This window comes from Camelus bactrianus, chromosome 17 (genome assembly GCF_048773025.1).
Source record: "Camelus bactrianus isolate YW-2024 breed Bactrian camel chromosome 17, ASM4877302v1, whole genome shotgun sequence".
NCBI classification, from domain to species: Eukaryota; Metazoa; Chordata; class Mammalia; order Artiodactyla; family Camelidae; genus Camelus; species Camelus bactrianus.
This window is the reverse complement of record NC_133555.1, coordinates 35695939-35712853: the sequence shown is the minus strand read 5'-3', so window position 1 is coordinate 35712853 and position 16915 is coordinate 35695939. Positions and strand designations below refer to the sequence as shown.

General features: G+C 34.5%; 1 protein-coding gene across 6 annotated transcripts in view; it reads right to left on the bottom strand.

The window, feature by feature from the left end:
• SETD2 (SET domain containing 2, histone lysine methyltransferase) overlaps positions 1–16915 on the bottom strand; it is a 114511-nt gene that overhangs the window by 42740 nt on the left and 54856 nt on the right. For 2 of the 6 annotated variants that reach the window (XM_074345018.1, XM_074345019.1), the window contains exons 11-13: positions 14849–14983; positions 13940–14059; positions 12131–12793 (exon numbers count right to left, since the gene is read on the bottom strand). In XM_074345018.1, coding sequence (XP_074201119.1) covers positions 12131–12793; positions 13940–14059; positions 14849–14983 — 918 coding nt within the window. Of the gene's footprint in view, positions 1–7508; positions 7567–9231; positions 9513–12130; positions 12794–13939; positions 14060–14848; positions 14984–16915 lie in introns of those variants that run through there. The other 4 variants (XR_012500014.1, XR_012500015.1, XM_045520669.2 and 1 more) reach the window with 4 other exon arrangements.

Below are 16915 nucleotides of genomic sequence, written 5' to 3'. Positions count from 1 at the left end.
GGTAGGATTGCCGTTTACAGGCCTCATATGTAACCATAAACATTAATGTATTTCGAGGGTCAGATTAATAAGTTTACCTCTGCAACATTATAAACTTTTTCCAATGCTTAGAACAGCCTACCCTTGGCCAATCACTCCTCTTCAGTCAAAGGCTCAAAATCAATCTTCAGAAACTGATCAATACACACTGAATCACTGATAAGCTCATACAATACCAATGCAAACAACTTCCCTTTATAAGTGTTGTGTGTGGAGATGTTTTTAATTTGTGGACACAAAGACAGCCCAAGTTCTATGATGGTTATCTGTGGAAACCTGGTTTGTTCATATGTTAAGAAAATAGATTCTAAGTAAACACATTCTTTCATGGGAAAAAAATTTACTTTTAATTATATGGTTTTTAGAATATCCATTTTTAGTTAAAAAACAAACAAAAAACATTTGAATAAGACATCTACTACTAACAGGTCATTAACGTGGGCCTAAGCTGGAATGTTTTCTTCCAACAGTTTCAAAAAGTACTCTCAGTGGGTGGAGGGCATAGCTCAGTGGTAGAGTGCATGCTTTGCTTGCACGGGGGCTTTTGTTGTCAAAGCACTCCAGCACATTTTTAACACATCCCAAATGAACTGACAGAACAGACAGCAGAAAAAGAACTAAAACAAAATTACAAAACAATACTTTATAAGACTGCTTACTTTTCCTAGAAAAGATAAAAACTTAACACTGATATTGAGTGTTATTGAGTTAAACAAGGCTTGGAGTACAAAATAATTTACAATGAGTATAATTTTTTATTTTTTATTATATAGAGATCATATTGTGTATTCTGTAATAACATTTAACTTTTAAACTACTTTTTCCTTGTTAGCAAGTACAGATAAAATTGTGTAGTACATGCCAACCAAATCTTTTTCCTGATAGCAAGAATAAGAACAAAAAAGAGAAAGAGACTCTGAGCAAGGTGCCATTTTTATAGCCGGGAGAGCAGACAAAAAAGCAGCATGAGGGGACAAGAAAATACGAACGCTAAACTGTAACATATGGAGGCTAGAAGTTAAAAGTGCCACCTCATGTAAAAAGAGTTCTAGGAGAGAAGGTAATATTTTAAGAAATAATGAAGATGAGTTTTTCTAGAATTAGGGAAATAAAAAGTCTTCATCTAGGTTTATATGCTCCCCCACCAAATCTCATATTGGCTCATACAAAGACGTGTAGCAAATGATATCCATACAATTACGTTATTATTCAGCTATAAAATGGAATTAACTACGGATGCATCCCACAACACGGATGAAGCCTGAAAACACTATGCTAAGTAAAAGCAGCCAGACACAAAAAGCCACATATTTTATGATTACATTAACTCTCATCATTCATAGATCCTGTATCTGCAAATTCACCAACTCACTAACATTTATTTGTAATCCCAAAATCAGTATGTGAGAGAAAACTTTAATTCTTTCCCAAAAGATGAGTCAACTGTTGATGTTTTTTGATGTACTTTTCCCAAATAACTAACTGATAATATGATGCAACAACATTCTTTTCCCAGGAGTATCTCAGAATCTTTTCATTTTTCTTTCTCAAAATGCTTCTAGTAGACTACTATCCTAGTATATTTCCTTTACAACTTCTTCCATATCGTTCTTACTGACTTTATGAAATCAATGCATTTTAATTTCATAACAGATCTGCATTGTATTTGAACTGCACTGCCAATTACTGTAACAGTGAGACTTTGGTTGAGAAAGATAATCACTCATTAGAAAAGAACCTGTTAGTGTTAACTGAGAAGGAATGTTTGAATGAGATTCATTTTTTTAGTGTTCAGTTCATTAATGGTTTTGTCATAACCTTTATTTCTCTAAGCAATGTTGAAACTATTTTAAGATACTGAGAATACCATACATTTGTGCATATGTGTGTACGTATATATGAATATGTTTATGTATTTAGTTACATTTTAGAGAGCAGCTTTTCCAAGACAACTGAATACATTAGAAAAAGATTTCAAAAAACTTCTACCATATTCTCAGGATATTCAGCCATTTCTAAAGTTTTAGGCTTAGAAGCAAACATACCAAATTTATCTGAATTTACCGAACACTGAAAATTTAGAAGAGGTAAGAAAGAGAAACAAAATGATAAAATGTAACCTCATTTGGTTCCCACTGAAACCACATGGCTTACTGACAAACCATCTTGGAAAATATATGGTTAAATCAGTTCTGTTAGTTATTTAGGCTAAAGATATTAAAACACTTATCTTTGAGTAATAGCAGAGTATAAAGAAACCTGATTCACAATTCTACACACTAGTGCAACATATAACTTCAATGTCTATGGAGTTACACAACTCCAAGTCTAAAAAGAAAAAAAATTACTGGGCAAATATATACCCTAGCTCCTTTTCTATCAGTGTAAGTTCTGTGAAACGCTTTCAGTGACAATGGTTCTATAACCATGACTTATCATCATATCCCAGTAAAGCATTAAGAGTCTACCATTTTAATCTCACAAACTGTATTACAAAAAGTGAGGGTAGGCGTGTCTCCATTAGGTCACAGAGGTCCTGAGATTTGACTGGAAAAAAAATTTAGAATATCCATGTCTCTCATAACATGAGATGGGCAGAAGAAGGGAGAGTGAGGGGAAAAGGGGGTAGAAATTTTATTTATTCTTTTAAACTCTTCAAGAAACACTCTTTTAATTTTAGACAGCTGGGCTCCCAGGAAACAAAAGATAGTAAGATCTAATTTCAGTTTTCAGCCACTCAGAAAAATGGGCAAAAGATATGGACACAGTTCTTAAAATTTTAAATACGAATGTAAATATATTCAATGTTTAATGCGTAAGAGAAATGCAAATTAAAACTACAATAATAATCCATTTTTGTCTATCAGTCTGGCCAAAATAAAGTTACACAATATTTGTGCTGGCAAGGATATAGTGAAATAAGCACTCTTATGCACATACATTGCTGATGAGAGTTAAAATGGTACAACTATGAAGAACAATTTGGTAATATCTATCAAAATTACAAATAACACAGACTATGACATAAATATACTACTTTTAGTAATTTATCCAACATGTATATTACCACACATGTGAATGTGCTCTAAAAGGTACTTGCTGCTAAGCTAAAGAAAGCAATCAACCAAATGGTCAAAAGAGGGGACTGATTAATATGATCAAGAGAGAACTGATTAGGGTATATCTGTACAATAAAATATTATGCTGCTATGAAAAATAAATTCTTCATAATCTGGTACGAAACAATCTTTACAAAATATTAAAAAGGAGCTTAACAGTGGTGCCAGCTTTGTAAAAAAAAAAGGCAAAATACGTACATATAATATGCACAAATTATCTCTGGAAGGCTACACAAGAAAGTAGTTGTATTAGTTGCCTCCAGGGAACAGGACGTGTGGCAGAGTTAGGAGCAAAATATTCTGCAGTATGCCTTTTGAATTTTGTCATGTGCAGGAATTTTAGAAATCAAAAGATGCCTCAGAAGCAGCTGTGGACATAGAACCAAAAGACTTCTGTGCATTGTGACTGCATTCAGGATAAACAATGAGGGGGCTATGAGGTCTCAGGCAAAGGCCTAAGGAACCTGGGGATTTCCAAGGCAACTTCTAAATGTTCCACTTTATCAAGGACTATACCTTAAAAAGCCTTCCTAGTTCACTGCCATTCAGTTTAAACTTGTCCCTCTAATCTCCTCCTTCTCTTACCTTACCCTCCTTGACTTTAATTCAAAGAATCTACCTTAGCAACACCCAGTTTTATTCAACACACACCTATAATGTGCTGGGATTATGACAGTACTGAAAAACAAGGTGAACAGCTGACAACGTGCCTGCTTTCAAGGCCTCCCTAAGCCCAGCAGTAAAATATGTGTACAGAAAAATAAAAGTGCTTTCATGCCAGTAAGTAATCACTGAAGAATAATCAAGGTCATGATGATTAAATGTTTTTCAAATTTTATTTATTTATTTTCCTCCTTTTTCAGTTTTATTAGGTAGAAAAATATTTTTCAAATTTTAGATTTCTGTTTTCTAGGCAAATTAATTCCAAATCTAAGATTTTTCCTTACACTTTTCAAATTTACCTCCCTATAATTTTTCTAATTGAAACTTAGAAATCACCACAGCCCCTCCAATGATTTCACTGTAGTTATATGTTGCACTAGTCAACTGCAGTTAAGATCATCCACAAAACATTTTTGGACCACAGTTCATTCCTTTTCTAACTCACATTTATACACATTCCTGTTTGAGAAGCTGCTTGTATTTATGGACCCTTGCCCCAGAAAACCCCAGTTCTGCACAGGATTTTAAGGATTCTGAAAATATGCTGAAGTTCAATCATGGATCACAGATTTATCTCTGCAGCATTAAGAAAAAAAAGATACTTGCACAAAACACTAAAATGGTAGTTTCCATGATTTAAGAATGAATTTGGAATTACAGTTACTAAAACAGAAACAGACTGAGAGAAATCTGAAAAGTATTCACCAAAGATACATAATTGCATGAATTATCTAGCAAAGATGTAGCAACACTATTTGCTGGATCAGAAAAAGGAATGGAAAGAAGGTAGGATTTAAATCAGAAGACCTGAATCAATTTTCAGCTATGTCATTTATAGCTAAGTTACAACCTCATGGCCTGTTTGTTTCCATTTTACAGCTGATAAAAACACCACCACTTACTTTACAGGGTTGTAAAGATTACATGACAGTCGTTCAAATATTTTCTGACTACCTATCAAATAAAATATACATACTATGGATTCAAGCAGCAGTGTGGTACCACAGAAAAAGACGGACTTTCTTTACTTCCTCATTGAAATATTTATGAAGTGCCAAACTACATACTATGTTCTCACAGTGCCCTGGGGAGACGTGAGTGACCAAGACAGTCTCTGCCTTTGCATAATGTACAATTATGAGATGTTATCTGCTATGAATGGAAAAGATGCTATAAGAGCACATAGAAAGGGCAGAATACTCTGTCTTCAACGAAGAGGAATGGCTTTCAGGGGAAAGGATGAAACTTAAATGAGAAGAGACATCTTAACAAAAGAAAGTCTTCAGGAATGAGTAGATATGTATATATGTATGTATGTGTGTGTATTATGTGTATATATGAACATTAGTAGCATAGTCCCACTGGTGAGCCAGAAAGGCTTGAGGTAAGGATGAATAAATAAGGACCAGGTTATGTCATGGTATGCAAGAAAAGTGGATTTAATTTTAACAGTGTAATGAAGAACCATTTAAAAGTTTTAAATAAGTCTCTGACACGAACAAATGTGTATTTCCAAAAAGAAAACTTGATTACTGAATGTAGCACAGATTACAGGGGGCACACAGTAGTCATTCGCTATTATTAAGTGGCAACTTATTTTTATAATCATTACTATAAAGATACCATAGTAAAAGTAACTCTTACTACAATGATTAAGGAGTCTTCTCCGCCCTAGAAGATACCATGACCCAGTGAGGGAAAACAAGTACCTAAGCAAGTAATCTTAGTAATCTGCTAAGACTGCTACCACTGTCTAAAAATACAGAAAAAGAAAAAGCATCACAGAGGATGACCTGCAATTCTAAGTCTAAATAAAGGATTTTTAAAAGGAAGAGAGGAGGAGATATTCCAAGCAAAGAGAACAGTACAAGGACATGGAAAGGTGGATTCATATGAACAGCCTGTTGTGACTCATGCACTGAGTGTTTAAGAGAAATCTGGGGGCAAAAAGATTAGATAAACATAGAAGTACCACCCATACCATACCCTAAAGGCTTTGTTCTTTGAATAATGGGTATCTTGGGGATGCTACTAGAGATTCCTATTGATGATATCTATATTTTTAAAAGATATCACTGGAGCATAATACAGGACAATATGAAGGGGGAAAAGAATAGGACAAGAAGGACAAATAGAGGAGGCTGCTGCAACAGTGTAAGTAAGAAATGACAGGAGCCTGAATGTAAAATGGCAAAAAGGAGATGATGTGAACTATTTAACATATAGGTGAGAGTCACAGAAGGAAACTCAAATGATTCAGAAGAGGGTGTAGTCTCAGAGTAACAACGAAAACCAAGAGAAATGATAGAGAAGTCAAGTACAACATGTATACACACATTCATTCACCTGTATACAGAAATATACATACTTTACAGTCTGTTGACAGCTCCTACAAGCAATGCCCCAGTAGGAAAGACTTCATCTAGAGCCCAGATCTTGGTTTCTAAATATAATTTCCCACCATAAGGAACCAGAGCTTCAGGAAGAAATGGCTGATTTCAGTGCTGGGTAAGGGAAAAGTACAAGATAAGCCTGGAACAGTATGTTGTACCAGGCTAAAAAAAATAATGAAAACATGTCAAAATCACACAGATACAAACATAAAGTGTCTCCCACTGGACAAATAATGTATAATTTAAGCACCAAATAAAAAAATAGAATGGATCATAATTCACTGAATAAAATAAGAATCCATGAGTCTAAACTGATATAAATCAATGAATAACTAAATGGGAGAGAATGGGAAGCTCTTGCTTACAAAAGAATGCCAATCAAAAAGTAAAAAGAATAATGGATTAGAAAATTACCATTTGGTAACAATCATAGTTGTTAATGACTCAGACCAATTCACTGGATGGATAAATTTCACAAAAAACAGAAAATTATTTCCAAAGGTGTTCCTATGTGTAGGGAAAACTACTAACTTTACATTGCGGAAACCTGGCAGACACAACTTTAACTAAGTGATCAAAGTTGACAATACCAGTAAATGGGATAAATCAACATCATGTGAAGAACACTACCACAATATTTCTGACAAAAATGTATAATCTGAATCCAAACAAAACTTCAGACAAACCGAAATTAAGAAATATCCTAAAAAATTAAAAAATTTTCAAAAATGTGAAGTCTAAAAAAGACAAAGACTGAGAAACTATTCCACATTAAAGGATACTAAAGAGATACAAGTCAATGTAATACTTGATCTCTGATTAGATTCTGGATCAGAATTTTTTTTTTCTCTATAGAGGACATTATGTGCACAACTGGCAAAATTTGAATGAGGTCTGTGAAACAATAGTATTGTGTCACTGTCATTTGCTGATTTTGGTAAGTATACTCAAGTCATATAGAAGAATGTCCTTGTTTTTATGAAATATACACTAAATATCTAAGGGCAGTGGGCATCATATCTGTAACTTAACCTTTAAAAATAAAAAAAATTAAGAGAAAATGATAGTAAATGATAAATTTGGTAACATGTTAATACTGGGAAACTGGATGAAGGGTTTAGAGAAACTTTGAGCTGATTTGTCACTAGAATGTGTATTACTTAAGAGTACATAAAGAATAGTATTCTTGCAGTTTTCCTGTAAGTCTGAAATTCTATCAGAATCAAAAGTTAAGAACATTAAGAAGGACAATTTACATATTTTCATTATGGTTATATATAAAACTAGAACATACCAATTTATCTGTACTTGAAAAGTCTCTTCTTAAGTTTCCAACTAACTTGCTCATGGTCCTGAGGGAAGAACAATATTCCTTAAAGCTGTCTTCTAGTCAGTAATTCTATAACATATATATTCCTCCACTTCTCAGACAGCCCTACATCCAAATCACTTAAATTAACTTTCCCTAAACAGAGTCAAGACTTAAAAAAAAAAAGAAAGTAACTTCATGAACTATGGAAACATGATCATTATACCTTTAGGGAAACAAGAGTTCATCCAAAAGAATAAAGTGTCAAAATGACATCATTCAAAATCAGAATGTTCAGAGCTGCCAGATTCTGTAGCTTATTGTTTAATTACATATTGGCAAACTTTTTCTGTAAAGGACAAGACAGTAGATATTTTAGGTTCTGTTGGCCATCCAGTCTCTGAAGCAACTACTCAACTCTACCAGTGCAGTGCAAAAGCAGCCACAGACTATGTAAATGAACAAGCTTGGCTGTGTTTCCTAAAAAATTTCCTTTATAGAAACAGGCAGCAGGGCAGATTGGGCCAGCCATAATTTAGATGAAAATATCTGATAATTAAAAAATAAAAACAACAAAAAAATAAGAACTTACTGTATAGCACAGGGAACTATATTCCATTTCTCACAATAACATAAAATGAAAAAGAATCTGAAAAATACATATATGTATCTATGTATAATGGAATCACTTTGCTGTACACCTGAAACTAACATTGTAAATCAACTATACTTCAATAAAAAAATTAAATTAAAAAAATGGACTACTAACGAGTTTTAGACCATATTTGCTTTTTATCAAGTGAGATATTTAATTAAAAAAAATTCAATGTAGTAGTACCTAAAATAGTGCTCCACAAAGGCAATCTTGAATTTTAAAGAAAAGGATAAGTAATAGTGATCCTTACAGATACAGAATAATCTCTATTAAGGATTCTGAAATTTATTACAGAAATCCAGGGGACATCATTTCATTTTAAAATGTTACACAGTAGATTTCACATACAATATTAGTTATGAGCCAAAATTCTAAGCAGTGACTCAAAACTTTTCAGTTGGGTAACTCTGTTTTATTTAGACCTCCTATAGAGCTTAATGCTTAACTTTCTAGGAAAATAATGTTTAATTAAAGGTAACGTCTTCAGATAAAGACGAAAAAGACAGTAAGAATTGTCCTTAAGAAAAGTCCAATTTATCACACATACAAAATGTCCCTAAATGATCTAATCCAGGTGAAACTGTAACTACTCAGACTTCATCATCAAGAGAGAGACATATCCTGTAACCTAAGTGTTTACAAGAGAGGCTCTGGAATCACTAGCCATCACAGTCTATCAGCTGTCTAACTGCAAATGAAACTGCCAAATTCACAGGAACCTTACCTCTTCTCATGATCCAAATGAATGAAGATTTTCCAGTCATGTTATAATTAATCAACTTATAACCAGCTGTTTTGCTCTGAAGTCTAGGGTATATTTTCAGCATGAGGGATGATGTACAACAATTCCTTTTGCAAACAGGAATAAATGCACACGTTCCCTGCTGAAAATGTAGCCCAGGTAATTTCCATATGAAAATGAACGTATGCTCACATGCAACAATGTGCTAAGTGATGCTTCTTGTTGAGGTCTACTTAGGTGTCAAAAATGTGTAAGCCTTGTAGAGCCAAGGCAGTGGTCCTGTGTATAGAGGTATAGAAAAAGTAGCTCACTTAATCCTTTCTCGCCAGGAGTCGGGATTTTCCCAGAACGACATCCATTGTCGGCAATGGACGCACCAAAATAACGCCGGCGCCAGAGTTAACCACCTCTGTCCTCTTTTCACCTATTATATTTTTCATGCATCATCCAACTTCCCAACCATCTTCCTGTTTCTTCACAGAATGCACGCTAGGTTCTTGTTTTTCTTCAGCACGGAGTTGAAAATGGAGTTGAGAAAAGGAGACACATGGTCAGCTGGTGATGTTAACAAGCTCCTTGCTGCCCTGAGAAGCTAGATGGAAATGGTTCAAGTTACAAGGGGGATCATCATCAGATCTGGGAGGACAAAGAGTAATTCATGAAGCTTCATTCCCTTCCCTCCCACCCTCTTTCATTTACTGATGATCCCTATAGTCTGCCTTTACAGCAAAATTAAGAAATCTGAAGCAACCTCTTTCAGTTCTTCACTCCATCCAGTGTGTAGAAAGGCCAAGTGGAACATGTGTCCAGCAATGTTACAGTGGCCCACGAAGGACAGGGAAGCTTGGAGTGGCTAAAGTACTGCAATCTTAGTTCAGTGCTTTTTTATATAATCTTGGAATTAACATCAGAAACTAACAGTGCTTGGGAACAGGTGCTTAATAAAGGTTGGCTGAATAACACATATCCATTTCTACCAATATCTACTTGAACACACAGGTGGAAGTCAGACAGAAGTAGTTAACTCTTTCAATGCCGGGATAGTATGGATATATAGTAATCACATCAAGTCAAGGTGTTTCTCTAAGACATGTTCAAATTATGGGTTCCCTAGCTAAAGCACTTTTTAAAAAGGACAAACATAATCAGTCTTGAAATTAGAACCATGGTAAATGTTAATTAGAATGACAGATGAATTAAGAACCCTAGCACAAATGCATAATAAAACATCACAGTTCAATCAAGTAAAAACATTTCTCAGTAATGCAGTTCTAGATGGGTAATGATTCCAGAGCAAATTGTAAAATCTAAAGGAGAATTTTATTTAATGACTTCCTTGATGCTTAGAATTAGGATAAATCCAAAGTATGAAAGTTAAGAAGGATGGATATATTTTAAGTACAAATAAAGTGTTAAACCTCAAGTCAAGAGGATCACCAAGCTACATAGTGCTATACAACCACTTTGATCTTTCAGGTAGGAATGAAAAGGATAACAGAGAGGGGGAGAAATAATTTTGTAGGACTCAAAAAAATTTATGTCTGGAGTGTGAGTTTAAATTACCAGTTATACTTAATTGAGTTAAGGATATTCCAGATATATCATTATAATTTTAAAAAACCTACCATATAGAGAAATAAAAATCTTACTTTCCCCAGATTTTAAGAAGAGACAGGTTTTTGAGAAATTAAGATGACTATTTTTTTTTTTAATTATGTCAACCAGAGCCTTCTCAGGCAAAAGTGAACTACTAGGTCTACAACCCCACTCTCTCTCTAAAACTATGTCTATAAGGCCTTTTCTATGTTCACCTGTATGCTTGTCTCCATTTCCACCTTCCTTACTGAGCCAGTCATAGTACAGGCCCTACTAGCAGTCTCCAAACACAAGGACTTCTTCCAGGGACTCCTGTGCCTTCACAAAGCAGGCTTTAAATAAAGGTTCACACAAGTAACTGTCCCAGCAGCTCTTTCAATTAATTCAAACTCCAGTTCCTGCGTTCACATGTTATGTCATAAACAGATTAACTATGAATCCTTCCTTTTATATTTATAAAAAGGTCAGATATCATAAGGCTTAATAAGGCTGAGTTTACGTTGAACTGTGAGCAATCAAAGAGTAGCTTGAGTAAGAGCTCAAATGGGTAAACGAGAGCTGAAACCACACCATACTTAAAGAAGGGTCTCAAAACAGCAAATTATGAATGCCAAAAATAAGAACAGTGCACAAACAACCATCTACTCATTTTGCTCAGTTTAAGGACAGTTCCTTATGGGTCAAATGGTAGTATCTAATGGGCAAGTTTTGTAGTCATAACTGGGAACGGAGAGGATTCAGGTGTTCATCTTGCTGCAAATCTGTATTGGTGGTTTATTTGGTTGCTTCACCTCTGGCAGAAGAGAGGAAGAACAGAAAAATAGAAGCTAGGAAGTAACCTGTTCCCACAGGGTCCTCAAGACCGGGATCTCAGATCCAGATCACTTATAATCAAAATTTATCACATGTCTCCTAGGCTCACCCTGTTATTAACTCCTGTGTCTATCCAAGACCCAGACTGGGCTCTCTGCAAAGCAAACCCTGAACATCGTGCTACATACTTTAATAAGTGATTATATAAGTATTAGGTGTGAGGGTTCCAGAACTCTCTTTATTTTTCTTTCAGGTAACACCTTTTGACCAAACAGGCATTTAAGAGCAGGCCTATTTCAGAAACAACGATACTGAATATGAACTAGTTCCATATAAGGTTGTTTTACTAATTTATGTTCAATCATTTTTGATGAGAAGCTGCTAAATCACCTTGGCTTTCCACTTAATTTTAAATTAATTTCTCGTTAATCCAATACTAATTTCCAATTATTTTAAGCATTCTTTTTTCTTACATAGACTCTTTCAATGTAGAATCCCATTTCATATGCAAAGGATTTCTGGTTTTGTTTTTTAAGGTAAAGAGCACTTGAATGACTGAACTCACTGTTGTGATATGCTCCTGTAAATGAGGAAAAGGGGGACATTTGTGTATCAGTTTGGCTAGTATATCTCTTGCCAAGGTTTAAAAGATGTTTGAAACATTTATAATCAGCTGACAGAGAGACAGTATCTCATTTTTCAAAAATACACATAGGTAGAAAAGTAGGTAATTCAACTTAAGTTTTATGGAACTCAAAACCTGACTAATTCAGGTTAAAATAAAGAAAAATGTTTTCTTACCTTTAGGTCTTTCCAACTGTCCAGGAGCTTGGTGGCCAAATCACTTATATCTACTGTTTTATCTGGCTGTTCCTGGCTCCTCTCACTCTCCACATCAGATATACCCTCCTCTTCATCTTGGGATGGTGTTTCCTCAGCAATAGGTTCGTCTAGTTTCGTGCCATTGCTTTCTTTAGGCTCTATTTCAGTGTCAGCCTCTGGTTCAGATGAGGCTAGCTTACTGGCCTCCATAGCAATTTCACTATCAACTTTAGATTCAGGTAGTTGTTGTGTGAGTAGCTGCTGTGACTGTAACTCTTCCTCATCTTCTACAGGGATGTTTTCTAACTGGTCAAGGTCCTCCTTGCCATCTTTGCCTTCTGGCTCACTGGTAGCATCAGAGATCGCACTGTCCATGCTATTTTCACTTATAATTTTAAGTCTGCGAAACATTAGCTTCTTGGGGGTGTCTGTGTCAGCTTCCGTGCTCAGTTTGGTGGAAGGATCAGGTGTGTTGAGTGGTGTGTGAGCACGTGACGTATTCTCACTAGAATACCCATCTCCCTCACTCAGCTGAGGGACAGCAGTCTTGGTCTGAGACCAACGTTGAATAATAGGAAGTACTTTGCTTTCCTCCAACATATTTTTAGTAGGAATGGGTAAATGTTCCAAAGTCTTTATAATCTGATTAAACACAATTAAAGAAAAAAATCACATCACTTTGTATAGTTAACTTTTCAAACCTCTGGATGGGACTTAGATCATTTCTGCAGAAGTAGTAATTTTTTTCACTCTTTTATTAAGACTTAAGTCTTGTAACCACAGAAGAATTTAAGTGTCACAATATTATTTCCCTCTAGAAGGGAAGTAAAACTGTTTTAATAAGACTGACCAGCAAAATGTGGTCATTTTGTGGAGCAGGTGACTGCTCACAGTATCAAACAGGACTAATTTGATTAATATTCCCCATCAATAGTTCTCAAACCCAGGTAGGTTTTTTTTTTTTAAAACAGATACACTACTGGAACTCATCCTAGATATCTTTTTCGAAAAAGCTTCCCAAGTGACTGCAATACAAGCTTTGGAACTATGCATGAATATATATTTAAATGTCTTGTATACACACAAAAAAATGCAGATAGTGCTCCCCAATGTAGTTCTTCAAGAACCCCAAGGCTTCCCCAACTTCTACTTATTGTTAAATCTCCTAGAAGGATAGAGACAAGACAGTCACTCATCTGCTCACTCTCATGCTTTTGTTTTTAAAAGTATATTGTTAAGTGACTTTGGAATTATTTTGGAAATTACGATTAAAAAGAACTACATTTAAATCAAGTTAGAAAATACTGTGCATTTCATGGGACAGTATAAAATATAACAACGCCACTAACAATGCTATCAGTATACACTTACTTAGATCTTTTAAAATAGTTACTTACTCCTCAAAATGTTCTTACTCTTGTCATGCAAAATTCAGCTCTTCACTAATTTTTTAGATGGTTTCCCATCTTTTTGAAACCATGGCTTTAGCAACAAACTGGATCTTTCACTTAACTATGGTATTATTCTATCTTGTTCTTGGCAGTTCTCAACTATATAGTACTAACCTTAAAAAGATACCACAGGAGAAAAAACCAGAGGGCAAACTCACTTCTACCAAGTTGTTTATAAAGCTATAGTTACAGAAATGATATTGGGATGATGAAATTATATAGTTACTTAATATCAGTGCTAAATACAGCACTAAATTTATTATCACTGATATTATCACATACTCTCAACCTAAAAAAAAAGTATATTAAGAAACAAGCAAGTTGAATGTCAACTGACCTCTTCCTGAAGCTTCTGGTTACTTTCCCGGCCATCACCTAGCTCTGCCATCCAGATCCACAACAAAGACAGTCCGTGACGTTCCAGAAAGGACTTCAGGCAAGATTGTGAGTGTGTGTTCTTACATAAGGGAAAAGAAACAGGATGCAGGTTATTGGGGGTTGGAGGAGGGAGACAAACAATACCAGACACAGAGTTAAAGAGGGCCCATAGAGGGACTAAAGAGTTTGTTTATATTAACAAAAAAACCCCTAGAAAATCTATTTTGATTAACTCAACTAAAAGTGTGCAATTAATAAATGCTTTAAAGTAAGAGGTTATAATCTTTTTTGATACCTAAAATGTATCCAGTCAACCTGGACTTTACTCTAGTAGAGAACTATATAATTATTAATGTAATTTACAATGAAATTCAATTCTGAAGGACTAAGAAACAAATTACATTCACCATTTTTACTGAAGCTAAAACTTATAAAAAAATTTTTTTAATCATTTTTTTTTATCCAACTTCTTGTGGTATACTTAAACTAGAGTAAAAAGAAGATTACTGTTAAAATTCCTTGCTTTGAGATCCTGTGGTAAAAATGGCCTTGGCATGCTACTAATCAAGGTGGGTAAAAAAAACCTGTAACAAGTGTCAGGAACTGTTACACACACAAAGATCCCACCATGTTCTTTGCGTAGAAAAAGCAAACAAGATCTGTTAATAGATTAAATGATGCTAAACCCTCAAGACAGTTTTAAGAATACAAGTTTTCAAAGTCATATAGAACTCATATACTCATTTTAAAAATAATAGTAACTCTTCTCAACAAATTTATTCCTTTTCCATTCATTATTCTGGACTGTAGTTTAAATGTCCCACCTTAAATTCAGAAATAAAAAATAAATTAATATCAAAGTGTTCACCTGTATGAGTTTAAGACAGGTAAGTTTCTGCTCCAAAGTTTCAATTCTAACCATTAGCCGGGATAAGCTGAGCACCTGGTTTTTATCAGACAGACCCTCACCGTTCTCCGTCAGAGCTTCTAGCTCTCCATCCACCTGCAACAGCAAAGAAAAACATGGTTATAAGATAACAGCAACCACAAAAAATCCTCATTAATCTAAGAATCAAACAGCCTAAAAAGATGTTTAACCTCACCAGGAAAAAAGTGTTTTCCTTAAAGACAACAGTGGGAAAACATGTTACATTCATTAGATTGGGGAAAAAATTAGTAAGTCTGATAATATCAAGTCTAAACAAAGATGCGGATCAAAAGGAACTTTAACACACTAATGAAAATGAAAATACAAACTGGTATGATCAATTTGAAAAGCATTTCACTTATTCATCAAATATTTACTAAGCATTTATATGTCAAGTGTAATTCGAGGTGCTAAAGACATTACAATGAAGCAAAACAAAAAAAAAATCTGCCTTTATGGGAGAAAAAAGAACAAATTATATTAGGTGAAAAGTATGTCAGGAAAAAATAAAGCATTAGCTTAAAAAATAAAATATTTGTATCCCCTATGTCTAGCCATTGCACATCTAAAACTAAACCCTAGAGAAACTTCTGCACCTGTGTACTCAGAGAATCAGAAGAACACTCACTGAACAGCCATTCATAATAGAAAAAAACTGCCAACAACCCAAATGCCTGTGGCCAGGTTGGATAAATTGGCATGTTCACATAATGGAATATTATACCACAGTGAAAGGAATCAAATGCAGCCAAATGCAACATTTAACTATCTTACAAACATAATGTTATGTGAAAAAAAGTTCCAGAAAATTGCATGCTGTATTAATCTGCTTTTATGAAACTCAATAACAAATTTCGAGCTGCATGTCTGAAAAGTCTATTTTAAAAAGGCAAAGGAGGTAAGACAAAATCTAAAATAGTAGTATCCTACAGGGGCTAAGCAAGGAGAAGAAAGCAGAGAAGTGCTCACAGCATATATAAAGCATACAATTATGCTTTATAACTTAAATACGTTCTTCAATTGTTCTAAAAATATTTAAATAATACAGAGCAACAACAAAAATCAATGTACCAAAGACTGTTTTCCAGCTGTGTTGTAGCTATTATAAATGATATAAAGAAGCCCTCACAGAACGTACTACTGGGGAGATAAAATTAATCCACAGAAAACGAACAATGAAGCATTAATTGTAAATGTTAATGTTAAGAAACCTCAGAGGCCTAAGAAGGAAAGGCGCACTTAGAATGAGAGTCACCAGAAGTGAATTCACTGAAGTGGGGTTAAAAACAGGTAAGGTAAAAACAAGAGGAGGGAAGGAGTTCAGGAAGGAGGGAAAAGTCTGAACAACAGGAAATGGAAAATTATGATAGTGTATAGCTCAGCTTGGCTGGAGGGGATACGGTATGGTTAGGAACTGAGAAAAATCTTATCAAAAGTGAGGCTGGTGTTAGATTAGAAGATCTCAGATGTAACACAAAAGAATTTGGATTTGATGTGAGTAAGAGAGAGTTCTATTACTGAATCACCCCCTCAAAATAAATGATCAAAATGGAATTTGAGAATAACTAGTGTGACAATAACATGAAATCTAGAAAAGATAGAGAATGAAGAAGAGACATAACAACAGCATTAAATCAACTTGGCACAAAATGAAACTCTTGTTATGGTAAAGAACAAAAATAAATGAGAAAATGTAAAATGCTGCCTGCAAGAAGTTGAAGATACATAAACTTATTTTTTTCCTTCTATAGTGTATATTTGAGGTCCATTCTTTTTCATTTTCAGTATCATTTCTTGAGTTTTCAATAGATTAAATATGTGAACAGAAAAGTCAATTTACAGTTAAATCTTAATCTAAGACAATTTCCTTTAAGATATTTTTCCTTACATATCCTAAATGTAAAAGCTTTCTGTGTCCCAAATTCCAGAGGATTAGACTGAGAAAGACCAAGGGTTTAAAATTCCACGTTCCCCCTCAAATGCAGGAATCTTGCTTTTGACAATTCT